This window comes from Filicampus tigris, chromosome 12 (assembly GCF_054856515.1).
Source record: "Filicampus tigris isolate MCC_2025a chromosome 12, RoL_Ftig_1.0, whole genome shotgun sequence".
Lineage (NCBI taxonomy): Eukaryota > Metazoa > Chordata > Actinopteri > Syngnathiformes > Syngnathidae > Filicampus > Filicampus tigris.
The window spans coordinates 18,347,736-18,366,493 of NC_141228.1; the positions used below are offsets into that span (position 1 = coordinate 18,347,736).

The 18,758-nt window shown below is 43.0% G+C and overlaps 1 protein-coding gene across 3 annotated transcripts in view; it reads right to left on the bottom strand.

Annotated features, from left to right (window-relative positions):
- Positions 1-18,758, bottom strand: part of dab1a (DAB adaptor protein 1a) — a 190,563-nt gene that overhangs the window by 52,724 nt on the left and 119,081 nt on the right. For all 3 annotated transcript variants that reach the window (XM_086047316.1, XM_086047315.1, XM_086047317.1), the window contains one exon: positions 5,163-5,422. In XM_086047316.1, the coding sequence (XP_085903442.1) occupies positions 5,163-5,232 (70 nt within the window). In that variant the 5' untranslated portion in view covers positions 5,233-5,422. The remainder of the gene's footprint in view (positions 1-5,162; positions 5,423-18,758) is intronic.

The window sequence follows — 18,758 nt, forward strand, 5'->3', positions numbered from 1 at the left end:
GTCCAGGATCCGCGACCAGGAATAGTGTTTGGATATAAATGTTTCACATGTACAATGCTTTGTCTACGTTTACGCGATGTTCCCGGCGGTCACAGCGGCCCCGTTTGGCGGAAATGTAGTACGCCGCGGGATTTTGCTCATTTTTTTTCCTCAAATTCTAGTCGGAAGTATGCTCTGATAGGGTCGCTCACAATTCTCACATCCCGTCAAGAATTTCTACGGATGAAACGTGGACGCCGGGCAGCGTGGCGCACCTTTCTTGCCCCCGGATATATTGAATGAAGCTCCCCTGCACGGACTACAAAAACCCAAGCAAAAAAAAAAAAAAAAGTGATTGTGGACATCGGCCTTTGATCATTTAAGTTTCTTGCTACTTTTCCTGTTCCAAATATTTCCACTGAGGACAGAACTTTAGGAAAAGCTACTATGATAGAAAAACATCTAACCCCAAATATCGGCGTGTTCGACTCTTTTAGGCTTGCTGTGTTGTCAAGCTTGTCAATATCACACACATAAATGTCCTTTCAGTACTCAGCGGGGCGAGTGTGTTGTCCTCTACGTGTACACATGTGTGTGTGTGTGTGTTTGTGTGGGTGATGAGGATGTTTTCTCCTTTTGTGCAAATTATGAGCAGGGAGCCAACTGTTGCTATGGCGACCGTAGTTAGCAATGCGGCGGAGGAGCCGAACACACCGAGACGATCGCGACGCGCACAACCTATCATACACACTACATTAGCACACGACACACAAACATTCACAATGGTCCCCCGGTTTAATAAAAGGCTTTTAGTTCCATATCTTTTGGCGTGTGACGTTTTTGACCATGAGTCTGTCATATCGGCTGTTTATTACAAAGAGTGGGCGAGTGAGGCCTGTTGGGAATATGGTGGGACGGGTATGATGCAAAGTTGTCTTAACTGCAGCCACCGTAAAAGCTTAAATTTTAACATGTGCATGGTACTGTATTTCTATTGAATCCATTTATTTTTTTATTTTTTTTTTAACTCCAATTTTTTTCACATGTATTTTTATTTCAATTGTACTTGTCTTATTTGTCACATTTTCGTTATTCAAATTCGTTTTTGTTTTTTTTTCTTTTATGTGATTTACTTTGGACATAATGATAAGATTTTCACCTACCGGTATTTTTTTTTTTTTTTTTTTTAATTCTTGTATACTATGTCAGACCAATTCTCAGCCAACATCTTAACATTTCAATTTTAGATTTGTTTACCTTTTTAGACCATTTATCCAACTATTCTCTCTCACTCTAGGAGTACTCTAGTTTACCCGGTACATAGTCATTTTTTAAATTTCATTAGCAGCAGGATGAAATTAGATCTTTAATGTTCCGGAACTAAGCAGATGGAGGAGACGGAAGCGAAAGGGACAAAGACGTCAATAAAAGACAACGTCACACAATGCGCCGTTCGAAGACTTTGTTGAATTTTTTTTTTTTTTTTTTTTTTTGGTCCCCTCGAATCCACTTCTGGCCAACAATGACAAACCGCAGCAGCACTGAGCCAATTCAATTCCATCTCGGGTTTGATTGGCGGGAACAGATCTGATTACCTCTCAGGAGAACACACACACACACACACACACACACACATTGAAAATGTGGTCTGCGTCCAAGAATTCCCCGGGGACAAATATTAGGCTGGATGGCTGCAGAGATCGGTCCAGATAGACTGCGCATGTGCATAATATCCACACCAAAGAAGATAATGTGTTGGCTAATCACACACCGGAGACAAGCAAACACACACATACACACACTTTTGTCCCCCCCCCCGCCCCCCCGTACGCTGTCAACAGTGTGTGTTTGTGTCAGTTGTTATCCTATTTGCACCATAAAATAAAAGCAGATGGGATTGTGCACATGTCTTGTTTGGACACTGCAGGAATTATGATCACGGTCACACAAAATGAACAAAAGTCACCCAGTTAGTTTTAAAATATTAGCCTCAACAGCTGTTCACCGCTCGACACAGAATTGGGTGGACAAGTCTATCGGGACTCAGCGAAAAGTCCCATGACTGAAACTGAAAGGGAAATTGGCTTCTTTACTTTGAAGCGACCGTATTGGGTTTTGTGCTCATGACGAACTCCAGCAAAGCAATTTGCTCAAGTGCGCCCCAATTGTGATGCATCACAATCAACTAAGGACAATTTAGAGCCTTCAATGCAAATCAACATTGGAGTAAGCCAGAGTACGGGGAGAAAGCGCAGATTCAAACCCGGACCGTTGCAACAAACGAAAACACGCATTCAATGAAAATCTCCACAAACTCCACAGATGGAGGCCCGAGCCGAGATTCAAACCCAGAACCTCGGAACTGCCACTGGGGCGCCGTGCTGCCAGGACAGCGGCCGTTCCTTTTCAAAAGTTTCGAAGAAAGTGTTTGGGAATCGCGTGTTGCCTCATTGGGTATTCAAAAGCAATTTTGAGCACGAGATGGACCCAATCTCTGCGGATTTACCGAGGATTAAGCGGGACTCTTGCACTCGGAGAAACGCTTGACCGCTAATAATGGGAGCGACCCGACGGCCGCCGTGCTAAGCGTTGCTTCAAAACGACAAAGGCCAGGGGTTATCTCTCCCTTTGTCATGGTAATTGAATAAAAATAAAAAATAAAAAAAATAAAAAAAGAGAGAGAGGCGGCACAGAAAGCAAAAAAATAAAAAATAAATAAATAAATAAAAAATCAAGTCACAAAGGAAGCGACTAGGATGCAACGCTCATTCGTTCTTATTCAAAGCAGAGCTGCGAGACAAAAGGCGGCAGATTAAACAGCTCTGCCTCACATGAGTCGCTTTGCCCGTCGTGTAGCCGCCTGCAAGGTCATTTAGGAGTCAAGAGGAGGAGGAGGAGGAGGAGGAGGAGGACACTGAAGGAGTGAGGGCCCATCCTGCCGGGGATCCTCCTCCATAATGACGATAAGCTCTGGAGCCGTTTTCGTTTAATGAGACGATGACGAGGAGCAATATCCTGATGTGCGCGTGACGCCCATGAAGGCGCAGCTGACGTCATACGCGCAACGACAAGAGGAGCATTAGCAAACTTGACTGTTCTCTATTGTGTGGCCAACAGTTGCATGGGACTTTCATCACACTGCGGCGTGTGTGTGTGTGTGTGTGTGTGTGTGTGTGTGTGCGTGCGCGTGTATCAGTGTTTAAGTGCGCGTGTGAGGCGGCATGACCCAGATGAGAGGAGCGATGAGTTCCCACTACGAGTGTGGAGTGTGTCGACCTCAACGTTTCAAAAGGAGCCTTTTCTTCACGTTGCTCATGATACGAGCTAAAGTGGTCGGTCGGATCCTGGCAAGCGAAGCTTACGCACGTTCACGTTTCCGTTTTTGGTTCTTAGGATTGTTTTTCTTGTTTCTAGTTTTTTCTACTTTTATGTTTGGATTTTCTCATAGTTTTCTACCTGCATGTTTTTTTTAAATATATATAGTTTCTACAATTCAGATGAGCAATTATTTGGTTATTTCTATTAGAAAATCTTTGTTATCTTTTCATTTTTGAAACTATCTACACACTAGTATTTTCCTTAAAGGCTGAATTTATTGTGACATTTTCTAATGATCATTTATTTCCCATTTTCCATGCTGATTTCCGTGAGGGATCGATAAAGGTGATGCGCCACCCACTGACACAAGGTTGCCGGTGCTGTGCATGCGTGTGTGCGTGCGCGAGGAAGTGAAAAGGCAAACGGGAGATGTTAAAGCACCCCCAAGTCTCAACGCTGAAGGCAAACCATTAATCTTACCTCTCATACGCGCTTCTGGGCTTCAATCCCAGCCTTGTGTGTGTGTGTGCGCGCGCGTGTGTGTGTGTGTGTATTGGCGTGCAAGTGTGCATGCGCGAGAATGTGAGTGTCTTCATCTCCCCCAAATACAGAGAGCAGTGTGAATGATGAACATGTTTTCCATTGTGGCCAAACAAAGGTGTTTGTAAATAGGACATAAGGGGCACCCGCTCGCATATAACCACGCGCACACCTGCCACCTGTGTGCGTGCGCTTGCTTGTGTGTCAGCTGTGGCCGTGTCCGGTTTATTTTTTTGCACTGCATCAATCAGGTGCTTATTGGGAGAGTGCTGCATGACGCTTCCACAGTCAGCCAGGTGGCGCCGAGCAGCTGAGCTCCTGGCGAGGCCAACTTTGGCCCCTGACATCTCACGCGCACACACCTGTTCTGGGACCTACCTGCCTGCCCCCTGATCATATATACAGTGATATATATATATATATATATATATATATATTTATATATATATATATATATACACAGATATATATATATATATATATATACATATATATATATATGTACACATACAATATACACATAATATATATATATATATATATATATATACACATACAATATACACATAATATATATATACACATACAATATACACACATGCTATACGTATATACATATACATATATACATATACACATATACATATATATATATATACATATATATATATATATATATATATATATATATATACACACACATAAACAGTATATATATAAGCGATTTAAAATCGATTCACCCGATTTGTTGATTCGATTAATCAAAAATCGAGCTGATTGAATTCATCTAGAAAATGATGTCTTGAAACGTTTTTTCATTCCAGATGCATAGCATGTCATGTCATGTCATGTCATGTCATGTCATGTCATGTCATGTCATCTTCCAAACCGCTTATCCTATATAGGGTCGCGGGCAGATGCATAGCACATTTTGAAATTGTACATCAAATGACGCTTTTGCGTCAAACATCATTGCGTATGGATGGCTGCAGAACCACACTAGTGCACAGAGGCAAGCGTGGTAGCAATTTTTTGTTTTTAATCTAATCGAAAATCGGGAACTGAAAAAAAAAAAAAATCGAAACTTGAGTGAATCGTTACATCCCGAGAATATACTTTTTTATTATTTATACTCTTTTATCAATTTTTTACCAGATTAATTCCAAGATTTTACTCAAGTAAATATCGGTTCCAAGCTACGTAAAAAATTGTAGTTGAAAAATACGTTTAATCGCGATGAATTACGGGAAATTTGTTGCGACTCAAAATCGGCGGCTTTCTTGCTTTTAAGAGATGGTTGGTAACATTGGTCAAATCCGCAGTACCTTTCCTCCTGGAGTCCCGCCTGAGGCTGCCGGGCCGGACCGCCGGCTGGAGCTCCGTCTCCGTCGACATCCTTCGGGCTCCGACCGGGCTCGGCTGGACTGGCGCGGCGGGGGCCGCCGGGTGCGTGCGTGGGCCCCGGGTGTGCGTGCGTGCGTGGCGTGGCGGCGCCGGGTGTGCGTGTCCGGGCACACGGGCTCATGGGAGGTAGGGTGGCGGGGCTTCAGCCCTGACGCGGCGTCCGGCGTACACCCACGCCGAGCTGTCAAGATGAAAGAGGAAAAAAAAAAAAAAAAGACAAAAGTCAGTTTAGGAAATAAAATGCAATACAATTGAATTTGGACAAAAGACAATGCATATACATCTTGTAATATTCTACCTCATCTTAGAATGGCTTGGCCCATCACTCCCTGATATGGCCCTTGAGCGCAAAAGTTTGCCCATCCCTGATTTAAGGTGAGCATGTTCTGACTGCTGGCAAGCATGACAATGAGCTGCTCTACTGGGCCTTGAGTGCATGTTGCCCGTGGTAACGGTGGAGTGTAGAGACCCGCTCAACACTACCTGTCAATAACGCGACTCAGGGTGTCCGCTGCTTCGGTAACAGATTTGCATCGCCAAGATGAAGGCGTTATAAAACAAAAAGGACTCCGTTTTTATCAATTGTGACTTGTCACGTTTTGTTCTGAGCCAATTTGGGGTGTTTTGGGTCTTTAACAAGCCACCATGAGCCACAGCTTTTGACACTGGACTGCGTAATTTCATTTCATAATGACTTCATAGTCTCGAGGCTTCATTGTAACCAGCACAGATTCGAGACTCTGTGCTGAATCGGGGGTCCGGAGTGTCCCTGGTCACATTTTGCCCCTCAAATATGTGACAGTGTGAGTAAATTTGTCATCGGCTACCGCAAGTGCCACCGTTAAATCTACTGATTTTACTTCATTTTTATTTTTGAAAGACTTTTATCACGGAAACAATAACACTTTTTTTTTTTTTTCCCAGAATGACACCATTTACAAGTACTCAACTCTTGAGTACTCACGGTTGCCGATACCAGGTAACTGATCTCACTAGTACTTTTGATACATAAAATGTCTATGAAACCGATGACAGATTATTTTAAAGCGCTTTTGTTTATTCAACATCGATAAACAGACCTTATTAATGCACTGAAGAATAACATTCTATTCTTCCCTCCCTACCTTTGGAATGACCTTCCGTCAAACGTTACGCAAGCCCCCCTCTCTGCCCACCTTTAAAACTCGAATTCAACTCCTCAATTCACTTCAACATAGTTGACATCATTATGCCGCTAAAGCAATACTGCTTTGGCAATACTATTACTGAATAACATGAATAACAAAAAAAAACACGTGATGAGACAAATTCCCAAATATCAAACGGTTCACTGCACATAATTATAATTCACCACTTTTGAGATGGAAAATGAACAAATATGTCCACGTTTTCGCAGGCCGCTTTAGCTTGAGCGCACCGTCTACAGTATTTGGAGTCTACCAAGTGTGTTCACTGAAACAGCCGTCAATACAAGTCATACACCTCTCAGATTTGCACTGTGAATGCACGGAAAGCCGAATGCGGTCCAGCTTTTCCAGGTGCCCAAACAAGTGAATAAGTCACGTGAGCATAGGTGTTGCCCTTAGAATTTCAGTCCCGGCCTCCTCTTCTCCATCTACCCTTTCTCGAGAGCAGACTTGAACGAAACGAAAGCATCAGGCACCGCTTGAGGAAGACGGGGGTCGGGTGTGGGGGGAATCTCCCGCCAATAAGCCCGCCCCCCCACCCGCCGCCATCACTCTCAACGGTGTTTCTGTGTGAATACGAGGCCCCCCTGTAAGCCTCGGGCGAGAGCAGATGAATTGAGAGCCTTTTAATTTGCTGCCGACGGAACAGAACAGAGTCCATTTAATTCCACCAGCCGAGGCCGTGTCGGCAAAACGCTGACAATATTCTTTATCTGGTCCAAACACGCTGGAAAAGTGCGAGTCACTCCAATTACAGGCATTATCTGCGGGGCTGCTCCAGCAAATGGATGGATGGAGAGACAGAAAGAGAGAGAGAGGGAGAGGTGAGTGGGGAGAAAAGTAAAGGGTGAGGGAACAGAGAGGATGGTAATGAACAAGGGCTAAAGGGGGCGGCGTGGGGAGTGTGGGGGGGGGGGGGCAGAGGGGCAATGGGAAGCCAAAGGAAGTAAATTCATGAGAGAAAGGACGGAGCGTAAACCCTCCTTCCACACTCCTCCCACTCTCGCCTTTGTGTCCTCCAAATTTTGTTCATCCCCCCCCTTCGAGCCGAAGCTTTTCACGCGGCATCTGGAACTCGCGTTGACGCAAGGCAGCTTGGTTAATCCTCCACTTGGACCAGAAAACACACACACACTTGACTCGGTGTTCCCTGCAGGCACTCTAAGGCCACAGAACATCACTTTAAGAAGACCTCGGCCAAGGTTTATCAAAACATTTTTTCCCCCCAGAGTGGACGCAAATCGCAAAAAAATCTGCATTGAAGCCTGCCTAAAATGGTTTCCAATTGCCTGTAGATTGCAAGCGTTACTTATGTCGAAATGAACCAACAGAGTTCCTTGGCACCAAGACGTCCCAATATGACGCCGTGACTACAAAAACGATCGATAATTGAATGATAGTTGACAGATTCTTCCCCACCCAAAAAAAAAAAAATGAGTTTGCAAATGAACTAAACAGATATTGGGGACGCACTTCACTGCACAGCTACAAAGCAACTTTGAAAGTGGAGCCGAAGCAGCTTATAAAAATAAAAAGAAACAATACACAAGAGAAATCAGTGAGTGAAGGACTACACAATTGAAATGGCACCTTTCATATGACTCATTCAACTACAGCGGCGGAACAGCTTGAGACAAAGAAAGAAAGCATTTATGTATTTATTTGAACCTGCTAGGTTTACTTAAGCCAAAGCAATGGTAAATATTTGAAATCCACTTTGAGAGAGGAAAGACAGTCTCGGGTTTTGAATAGACTCGCTGCGATATGCTGAAAAATCCCCGAACTAGAAATCTTTGAAGTGGCTTGCAACGAGTTCTGACATTCTTTTTTGTAAAACTTGATTTGCGCTAGGTAATAGCAGGATTTTTTTTTTTTTTTACTTTTCAAACTCATGTCAACTATGTTAAAGAGAAATATTTAAAATGTTTATCTTCTGCGGTGAGAGAGAAGGCTAAGGCTGAAGTCATGACGTTTCAAGTCCGTCTGACGTGATTTAATTTCATTTATTATTATATTTGATCTTTTGTTGCCATTTACATTTTCCAGTTCTTATTTTTGTCAGTTTTCTCCTGATCTAAATTTCAGAAAGGAGGCTCAATATCCCCATATTATAAAACCCCCGATCAAGCATTTGAACTGGTAAAAGCCCCTCCCCAAGTGGCAGCAGCAAACCGATTCCAGGCACATTTTTAGAAAGAACAACACGTTACATTTTGGTGAAGCTCTGCAAAAAAAAAAAAACGCACACAGAGGAGCTCATTTGCACTGTTTGAGTGTAATGCCATTATTGGAAAGGGTTTATTTATCGAAAAAACTGCAGTCAGGCAGTTGGACGCCACCAATCCCACGCCAGAGAAAACTTAGCGTCCCCCGTGAAGGTTTTATAAAATTGAAATAAAAGGAGTCAAGCTTTTAAAATTCCACCTACACGACCACACTGCAACCAATCCAACACATTGCAAGCGCAACAGCTGCTAGTCGCGGCGAAGAAGTGGTAAAAACGTGCCACCGAGCCACTCCCCAGATGTCTCCTCGGCTCCAGACATATGCTCGTTCCTCCGGAGGAAGCCAGAAGACGACGGCACTTCTTCGGCAGGAGTGCTGCATCTCAGCTCCAGTCCCCAGAAGGAGGAACATGGTGATATCTAAAAGCCCTCCAAAAAGCCCTTGAGCTCTTCAAGCGCCGATACTGAGGCACTGCGCTGCCGTCTGAAGACGTCGCCAGTTGGTCGAAAAGACAAACACTGATGCATCATCATAATCATAATCTACGATGCCATTGGCCAGACTAAGCAAACTTTCGGGCATATTGTTTGCTATTGTATCTCAATTGAACCCAAATGCATTATATTATATCATAATCAGAGTGAATCGTCATCGAGTGAATCCGAACATAATTTGAATGAATCAATTCATCAATTTGTGGGTAAATTGTATTGTACCGTCATTGGCACGAAGCATACCCACTTGGAAGAGTAGTGCAATGTAATTGGAGTGAATCCTATCGTATCAAAAGAGTAATGAGTCGTGACGCAAGTGGAGGGAATAATCTCATAATCGGAGTCTACAGTATCGGATCGTGATTAATTGTGTCGTAACTGGGGCGAATCTATCCAGCCATCCATTATCCGAACCGCTGATCCTAACGAGGTGCGCTGGACTCTATCCCAGCTGTCTTCGGGCAGAAGGCGGGGCACACCCTGAATTGGTTGCCAGACAATCGCAGGGCGCACACGGACAACCATTCACACACCCAGTCACATCTAGGGACAATTTGGAGTGTTCAATCAACCTACCGTGCGTGTTTTTGGAGTACCCGGAGAAAACCCGAGCAGGCACGGAGACAACCTGCCAACTCCTCCTCACAGGAAGGCCGGAGCCTGGATTCGAACCCTTGACCTCCGTACTGTGAGGCGGACCTGCTAACCAGTCGTCCACCGTGAATTGATCATATAGTTATTGGTGCGGATCGTATCATATATTACCCGGAACTGATAATACCTCAATTAGTGTGAATCATATCGTATCATAAATGGAGTGAATTTGATGGCATCGGGAGCTGCTTTACATGTATTGCGAATGCGCAGCGTCGGCCTTTGGATTAGAGATACGCATCCCGAATGACTGGTGCTGTAGGGGAGCGTTGACCTGGAAGTGAGCGAGCGGGCGTCTGAGCTAAAAGTAGCCTCAAAGTGGGATGTGAACACGCCTTCCAGCGTCTGGGTTCAGCCAGTCGAGTCTGGCGGGCAGACCAGAGCGTGTCGTAAATTGGACGTCCATAAATGGGACGCTGCCAACAGGCTGCCCATGTCAGGATCTCTGCGTGTGTATGTGCGTGTGCGTGTGTGTGTAACAGCGGCCAGAATGCTGCCAACAGGAGCCTGGTGCCAGGACATCAATAAAGTCCGCCAGGCAAACGGAAAGGGAGAAACGGAGCTGGGATGTATTTGGACACTACCCAACACCAGTGGAACACCTCAACACCCCCCACGCACCCCCTTCCACCGTGCACAATAGCCAACCACCCTAGTCTTTCTCCATCTTCACAAGGTTACCTACACTTTTGGGACATCTCCACCAATGGGATGTGCAAATAGAATCCAGTTTGTGTCTGAATCTAATTGACCCACAATGATATTAAGAAACTGATTGGAGAGACGCGGCAAGCTTCACACAAGTCATTGACTTCTGTCCTGTCCTTGCCTGACAATACCTGATACACAAAGACAAAAATAAATAACAGATAAATATCTATGGAAAATGATTACTAGTGAAGACTAGGACTAGACAAGGATAGGACAGGGTTAGTCCTGGACGGACAAGTTCAGAGCTACGTCCATCCATTCTCTGGGTCATAATAGGAGACCTGATGGGACGCCATGGGGACAAATAGTACAAAATAGATGTGTTGGGATACAATGGAACATCTTGGAACATAATAGGGACATTGTGAGACATTCTGAACATAATGGAACATGATGGGTCACTACAGGGGACATTATGTGCAACTGTGGGACAAAATGGGATCCAACGGATGATCATGAGACATATGGGACATTATGAGGGACACGTTGAGAAAGAAATGGTCAGAATAGGAAACATTATGGGACACTATAGGACGGAACAGAACACTGTGAATCAATAGAGGACATTATAGGACATAAAAGGGCATAATAGGGCACATTACTTCACACTATGAAACAGTGGAACACAATGGAGCATCATGAGACATGTTAAGACAAATGAGGGACATGATAGGGGAACAATGACACACTATGAGAAAAGGGACAGCATTTAAGACAATGGAGGATCATGGGAAATAACGGTCATAACGGGACATCGGTACAAAATGGGACACATTGTGTTTTGGTGCTTGGAGCTGAATTTTGAGGGACCGTTGCTTTGAACACTGGGAACAGAAAAGTTTCCTTCCCCAATTCTAAACCAGCTCACCACTACCACTGTTAACATTCTGCGCTTATCATCAGCACGACTCCACACCCTTGTAGATGAATAATCCAGGTGTCGGTGCGTGCTAAAGGTTATGCCTGCCAACAACGTATCTGCTGTCAGGTCACGCTGGCGGTGTGATCTGCTCAACGTGGATGAAAATCGTTTTTTGAAATGACAGCTCGAAGTCCCGTCACTGAAGCAGTGGTGTGAATTGCTGGTGGGACAAGTAGAGAGGGGAGGGATGCTAACCACGACATAGTTCATAAACGTGATGATGAATCATCTCAAAAAGTTTGTATGTTGGTGAAATAGTCTAGTTTGCTCGGGCTGGTTTACTACAGTTGGTTGGTTGTTTGGTTGGTTTACCACCATGTGGTTGGTTTTATCTCACAGTTGGTTAGTTGGTTAGGTATGTTGGTTTACTAAATCGGGTTAGTTTGGTTGGCTTACTACAGTTGGATGTTTGGCTGGTTGATTATGGTTTGGCAATTTATTACGGTTGATTAGTTGTCATTTCATCATTGGCTTTGGTTTGTTGGTTTATTGCAGTAGGTTAGTTTGGGTGGTTGTTGGTTTACTGCCGTTTGAGTGCTTTGTTTATTACAGTTGGTTAGTTTGGTTATGTCGGTTCACTACATTTGGTTTGTTTTCTCCGGTTGGTTAGTTGTTTTTCTATGGGTGGCTGGTTTCTCATAAGTGAGTTTGGATTAATGGCAATGTATGTTTCTTTCTTCTGACTCAAACGCCAATCTAATAAAGTAGATTCAAGTCAAGCGGTTGATCACCTACATTGCCTGTTGTTGGATATCCTTTAAAAAGTTAAGACAATGACTGAGGCAAACCTTCAGACCGTCTATCATATTTCAGAAAATTTATGTAAATAACATATTATTTATCTTTGTGTTTCTGACACGTTGGCCCAGATTGTCAAATTGCGTCATTCAAGTGCAGCCAAACGGACACGACAGATGCGAATCAAAGCCAACAAGCGATTACGTCTCTCCAGATGACCGCAACATTCTCGAAAAGGCGAAATCTTGACGGAAGAAATAAAGACTTACCAGGGCGAAAGTCCTCCGACGTTCACAGTCTGTCTGAGTGTGTCTTCAATGAGTCAAATTACCCGCAGCCAATCGCTGAACTTTGCCCAGCGCAACGAAGAGACGTCAGTTATTAACAGGCGGCCGCACGTTTGATATCTTGACTCAGACGGAGTTGATTTGTTTTTAAAGTAATTTGGTTCCTCGGCTCTGAAGCTGTGAAATAACATTTGGGGCAGTCTGCTCTGATGATCGATAAGCCATTCATCTGTTTAAAAAAAAAAACAACCCCAAAAACTCATTAATATACCACTTGACCTCTATCAAAAGCTTCTATTGGCTATTGTCTCAGAGCTGTTTTCACGGTAAATCATTGAATAATTATTCAGAAAAACACTCAATTGCAGCTCTGTTTACTTACAGTGACAATTGATATTTTGTTTAACTTAACAGGCTGTATAAAACATCCATTTAATCATTTGGTGAAAGGAGGAAAAAAAAAAATCTGCAGAATACTTAAATATGAAATAAATACCATAAATTAATAGAGTAAAATGTGCCTGTCAGAGCTAGTTTGCGTTATCTACTGACGGGCATTTGGCTAATTACCGTCATCTACCATGGGGACAATTACTAAAATTACTGGTGTTTGTCCTACGGGTTTTAGAAACAGATGAATTAAGCAAACATTTAAAAAAATATGATAAACTACTCTATCGTAATGTTCGGAACACCCGTTTCCATGCTGGTGTCATATTGATTCTTGACCGAAACAAGACTTTTATTTTAAGCAGAACAACTCATAACTCTGATTTTTTACTACTTTTGTTATTTTACTTAAGTTCATTGGCTTACCACAGTTAGGTTGGGTGGTTGGTTTACTACAGTCAATTAGTTTTGTGGGTCAGATGTTTTACTGCACTTGGTTTTGTTTTGCTGGTTGATTATACATTTGGTTGGTTTACTACAGTTGGTTGGTTGTTTTATACGGCTGGTTTGCTTGATTGGTTTAGTACAGTTGAATTTTTTAATACTAGAGTTGGTTAGTTACTTGGTCGGTTTAATGTGGTTTCCAGAGCTGGGCACTTGACCCTTTTTTGCCCATCCTCCACCCTTGACCTGGGTACCCTTCCGGCCGCGACCCCCCGCCAAGCAGTTTGCCTGCAGGGAGAAAGTGCTAAAAAAAAAATCTGTGTTTTGTGATTGGAGTTTGGAACAGCTCTGTTGTATTTGTGAAGACACCGACTGTGACACACAGCTGTGCTTATTCCTTGAGAGGCTTGACACCGCTTAATTGCGCTAACGATGCAAATTTGTGTTACTGTTTGACTGCCAAATAAGAGGTTGAGGCAAGAAATGGAGCAAATTAAATATGTGCTTGGTTTGTTTACTATTGCCAAATCGGGTTACAATAGTTAGTTGTTTTACCGTGATCGGTTTAGTTGGTGGGTCTACTAGGGTTAGTTGTTTTACTGTAATCACTTTGCTTGTTTAGTTCAGTAAGTTGGTTGATTTACAACAGTTGGCTGGTTTGGTTGGTTGATTTTGTTGGCTGTATAATAAAATTGGTTGGTTAGTTTACTACAGTCGGTAAATTGCTTGGTTGGTTTCCCGGCTTTGTTGGTTTTTCTGTCTGTTTGCTTGTTTACTTGGTTGATTTACCAATAAGTTGGTTTCTTCTGAGTTTTACTATGGTTAGTTGGCTGGTTGGTCGGTTTACTACAGTTGGTTGGTTTGCTACAGATAGCATTTTTGTTTGTTTGGTTAAACACGGCAGGCCGGTTTGTTTGGTTGTAGTACTAAGGGTGGTTGGTTGACTACAATTGTTTGCCTTAATACACTTGGTTGGATTATTTGTAGGTTGGTTCACTCCAGTTGAATGGTTGGTTTATCACAGGTGGTTTACTACGGTCGGTTAATTTACTACAGTTGGCTGTTTTCATTAGTTGGTTCACTATGCTTTGGTTTGATTGTTTTTTGCAAGCGTAGTCATTTTAATCTTCAGAGTTCATACCTCACTAACGACAAATATTTTTTTTTTTTTCCCTTTTGCTTGTTTTTAAGAAGAATATACACATGAAGTTACGTGAAGTAAGCGACTGTAAGACGCTTCAGCAAAACTCCGAACACAATGTGCCATCACAAACCTAGTTTCAAGCAAGAAAATGTCAGCGTTATGGAGCTCATGCTCATCGTGTCGCCGCCCTGCTAAAGATGTCCACTCAATGTGATTTAGAAGCCACTGCAGGCCCCTGTGGACTACGCCCACCCCCCCCCCCCCACCCTCGGTCGCGCCTAAAGTGAGTGATGGATCGACTCCATCTGTAGAGTGGAATGGAGCACAATTGCGGGGCGTAAAAATAGAGCGGGGGAGCCTGCAGCAGAACACAACTGGGACTTAATGAGGGATGCAATCATCAATTATTCAAAACTCTTAATCATAGTGCCGCACAAACACACACGTGCAAACAGGCACGCGCACGCACAAACTGACTTGCCACATGCCTTTCAAAGCGTCGCCGCAGGCAGACAGATCCAAATAGATGAAGAGCGATCGAAAGAAGGAACAACTCCTGTTGCTCTACTTTGTTTGTATTATTTCCGACAACGATCCATCAGAATGCATCGCATACTTACACATTTCACACAATAAAAAAAAAATGAAAAAAAATCAGAATCAAATTTCACATCGCCCTGCATTATTGCTGTCAAACAAGGAAACAAGCTTTCAGGGTAATTTGGAAAAGTTTTGCAAAGACAGTCTTCTATTTCCCCAGGTTGCGTGTTTTTGAACCCCCCCCCCCCATTATCTCCATTTGGATAGAGTCCAAAAATCAATAGACACCTTGCTTTCTCACAGAGCAACACCGTCCCACAAAGCGAAGGGGGAAATTGACAAAATGACCACCGGAAATCATCCGTCTGCTTGGGTCGGATTCAAAATCAATAGAAGCCTTCTACAATCAAAGAATAAAAATAAACATATTTGAAAGAGGTGACAAGGAATGCACCAACTGCGCCACGGCCCCCGCTGGCCTTAATCACCTTGGACTGTAGTACAAAAATCAATAAACATCCTGCTCTCATGTCGCTTAATAACTTAAGTAAAACGTTTCGGGAAGCTCACTTAATATAGGCTAGTATTTTTTTTTTTTTCCCGGTTCAGAGGAGTCAGTACCTCCCCAGTCATGAACGTGACAGTATGTCACTACATTTCCATGCGCATACTGTACACACACATGCTCACATACACACTTGTACGCGAAGACTCAAACGCACACACCAGATGTACGCTCTCACAAACACACCTTCACACTCTCACACACCTCTTAACCTCCCACATCAAACTCACAAAGCAGGGATGGATCAATCTTTCATGAGTGGCGGACTTTAATTGCGCCATGTTGCTCCAGATGGTTCCCGGCAACATGGGCGAGCACACGCACTCACACGGTGAGCCATGATACGGACCGACTTGGCCTCATCAGCAAATTTAGCGTCGAATCACCGCCGGATTATCAGACCCGGGACGCGATTTGCATAAATTCCATTGGTAAGTCTTTGAACTTTTGGGACGCGCACACGCACGCAAACGGGAATAAAAGGCAAAGTGCAGAAATGTGTTAGCTAAAGTTCCTGGAGGTGAAGCGGCTCTGGAAAAAGCGAACCTTTTAGCACCCCGCGGTCTATTGCACTGTCAGTCGGTCGGCGTGAACTCTCCCAGGGAGCGCAGAACATCGCCATTCTCTCCCCAGCGGGGGCCCCGAATCAATACAAAGCTCTTTTAAAAAAAAAAAGTCTGGAAAAACCTTGAGTGTGTGTGTGGCACAGTCAGGGGCAATAGAGCAGGGTTTTAACTTTCAAATGTCTTTTTTTCCCCCCTTCAACTGCATGCAACTCAATGGCAACATTGGAGAAATGGTGGGGAAAATTGTACCAAACCAGTGCAAGTAATCTCTCTGAGTACTCACTGATACCGCTAATACTTTGCTATACAAAACTCCATTTAACACAATGATGAGAAATGATCAACAAACACCTTTCTTTTTGACAGATGATGATGATTCACCAATGTGTCATTTGTCAACTGCCTGCAGCATAGCGCCAACTACAGCCTAGGAGGACTTAATGTCAGATTTTTTGGGGGGTCTTAAGTATCAGTGGCTGGTATCGGCAGACTCGGCAGCCAAAAGTCAAAACTATATATATAACAAAATGCCGCGGAAACACTTGAGACACAAATGTATTTATGACACAAATATAAAAAGAATACAGTATTTAGCCCAAAAATTCAATATTTTGCCATAAAACAATTTAAGCCCCAAAAATGAAATATTTTGCGACCAAAAACACAAACCTAATTGTTGTATTTAGCCATAAAAATGCTATATTTCACACAGAAGTTAATTAGCAACCAAACTGCAATCTCTTACATTAATACTATATATAGCCACAGATGTTTTATTCTACCATGAAAAAATCATATTCAGCCAAAAGAAATGTAATATTCGGTTCTAAAACAACTATACCCATCCACCACAAAACACATTCAGCGTAAAAAACCCCCCAAAGAAAACGAAAAGAAAAAACACGATGAAAAGTCAAATCAATGTGGCGTGTGCGTGTGTGTACAAGTAATGACGGTACCGTCCCAGACCGTTAATGTCCTGGCCTCTCGGCGCCATCCATCATAGTGCCGTACCGCTAACGATAGCACAGGCACCGGATGGGGGAAGGAGAAGAAAGAGGACAAGGATTGATAAAGACAAAAGAGGCATAAAGAAGATGGCTGAGGGTAAAACATACCAGTTGGGATTAAAAGTGACAAAAACACCACTCACAAAAAGTTAGGGATCATACGGGACTTTTAGGTGAAATTTCACAATGAACCTATAATGCCCATTTGCAGGTTAAATTTAACCTCAACTGAACTTGTCTAAACTTTTGAATGATGCACGACGTTTAAGTGTTCCATTTTTCTTTTTTAGTACTTTTGGCATAACTTCACCACAGGTGTGCCTTCAAGTGGGAAATCGGAAAATGCATGCTATACAAAGACCATGCAGAAAAAGCCTCCTGCACGCTTTGAACGCCCTATTAAGACAACATTTTGCAACACGTTCTTAAAGTATGTCAACATCAATGGTTCTTAGGTGTTCTTAGAAAATCTGCGACGTACGATATGTACGGCCAGGGATTATTGTACAACCTTCGTTATATGCATGCAACTCTAAAAAGCTCATTTGAATGTGTGAGTGTGAAGGAGGAAGAGGACGAGGAAGGCTAGATGGTGGAGATAGAAGAGGCGAGCGACATGAAAGGGGAAGATGTGCTGTCATACTGAGCACTGACTAAGTGTGCATTTGTTTTTTTTCCCATTTTCTCCCGCCCCGCCCCCCCTCATTTATATTCTACATAAAGCACCCCGTAACGGCAATGCAAACAGTTGAGCAATGAAATTAAGTTCAAGTTCAATTCAGCGATATAAATGCTACATTTCACGATACAAAAACAGCATTATTTGCCATTAAAACCTTTATTCAGACACAAAATGCTATTTTGCGCCATAAAACCTCTATTTAACCACAACATGCGATATTCAGCTATAAGAACATGCTATTTAGCCACGGAAAACCATATTTTGCCATAACCACACTTTTCAGCTACAGAAGCTCTATTTTGCCATCAAAACACTTATAAGTCACATTTTATATTTGGCTAACAAAACTGTTTCCGGCGATAAAAAATGTTACACTTCACCATAAAACATGTTTTCAGCCACAAAACTGCTATATTGTTCCATAAAACACCGCATTAAGCATCAAAATCTGCCTGAAAACAACACAAGAGTCTCCAAGTAAAGTAAAATTTAAGTTACAAGCGCTATATATTGTAGTGGCAGTGAACTCAATTCAACTCACAACGAGCAAGAGCTGTTTGACGGATAATGAATTGATGAGGCTCCAAGCTGCCAATCATAACTGGCAATTTACATAAACAATAAACATAAAACAAAGACAAATACCCACACAAATCTGACTTGGACTTGTCCGCTAGCATAATGCTAACACACAAGGCAAAAACTCCATAGACAAGCAAACGAATAGCATTCATGCGTCTGTGTTATAATGTTTCAAGCGGCGGCTATTTGGACACAAACGTTGGATCAGTACATGTGAACAGATGTTAAAACAACACTCATTTGCATCTATTCTTTATCCTCTGCAAAGAAAGACAAATACAACTGCAGCTGACTGAGGTGCTGTGACCACCTCCATGTATTTCCGCACGTCCGCATTACACTGGCTTCAGGTGAACAAGGCGCACACACACCAGA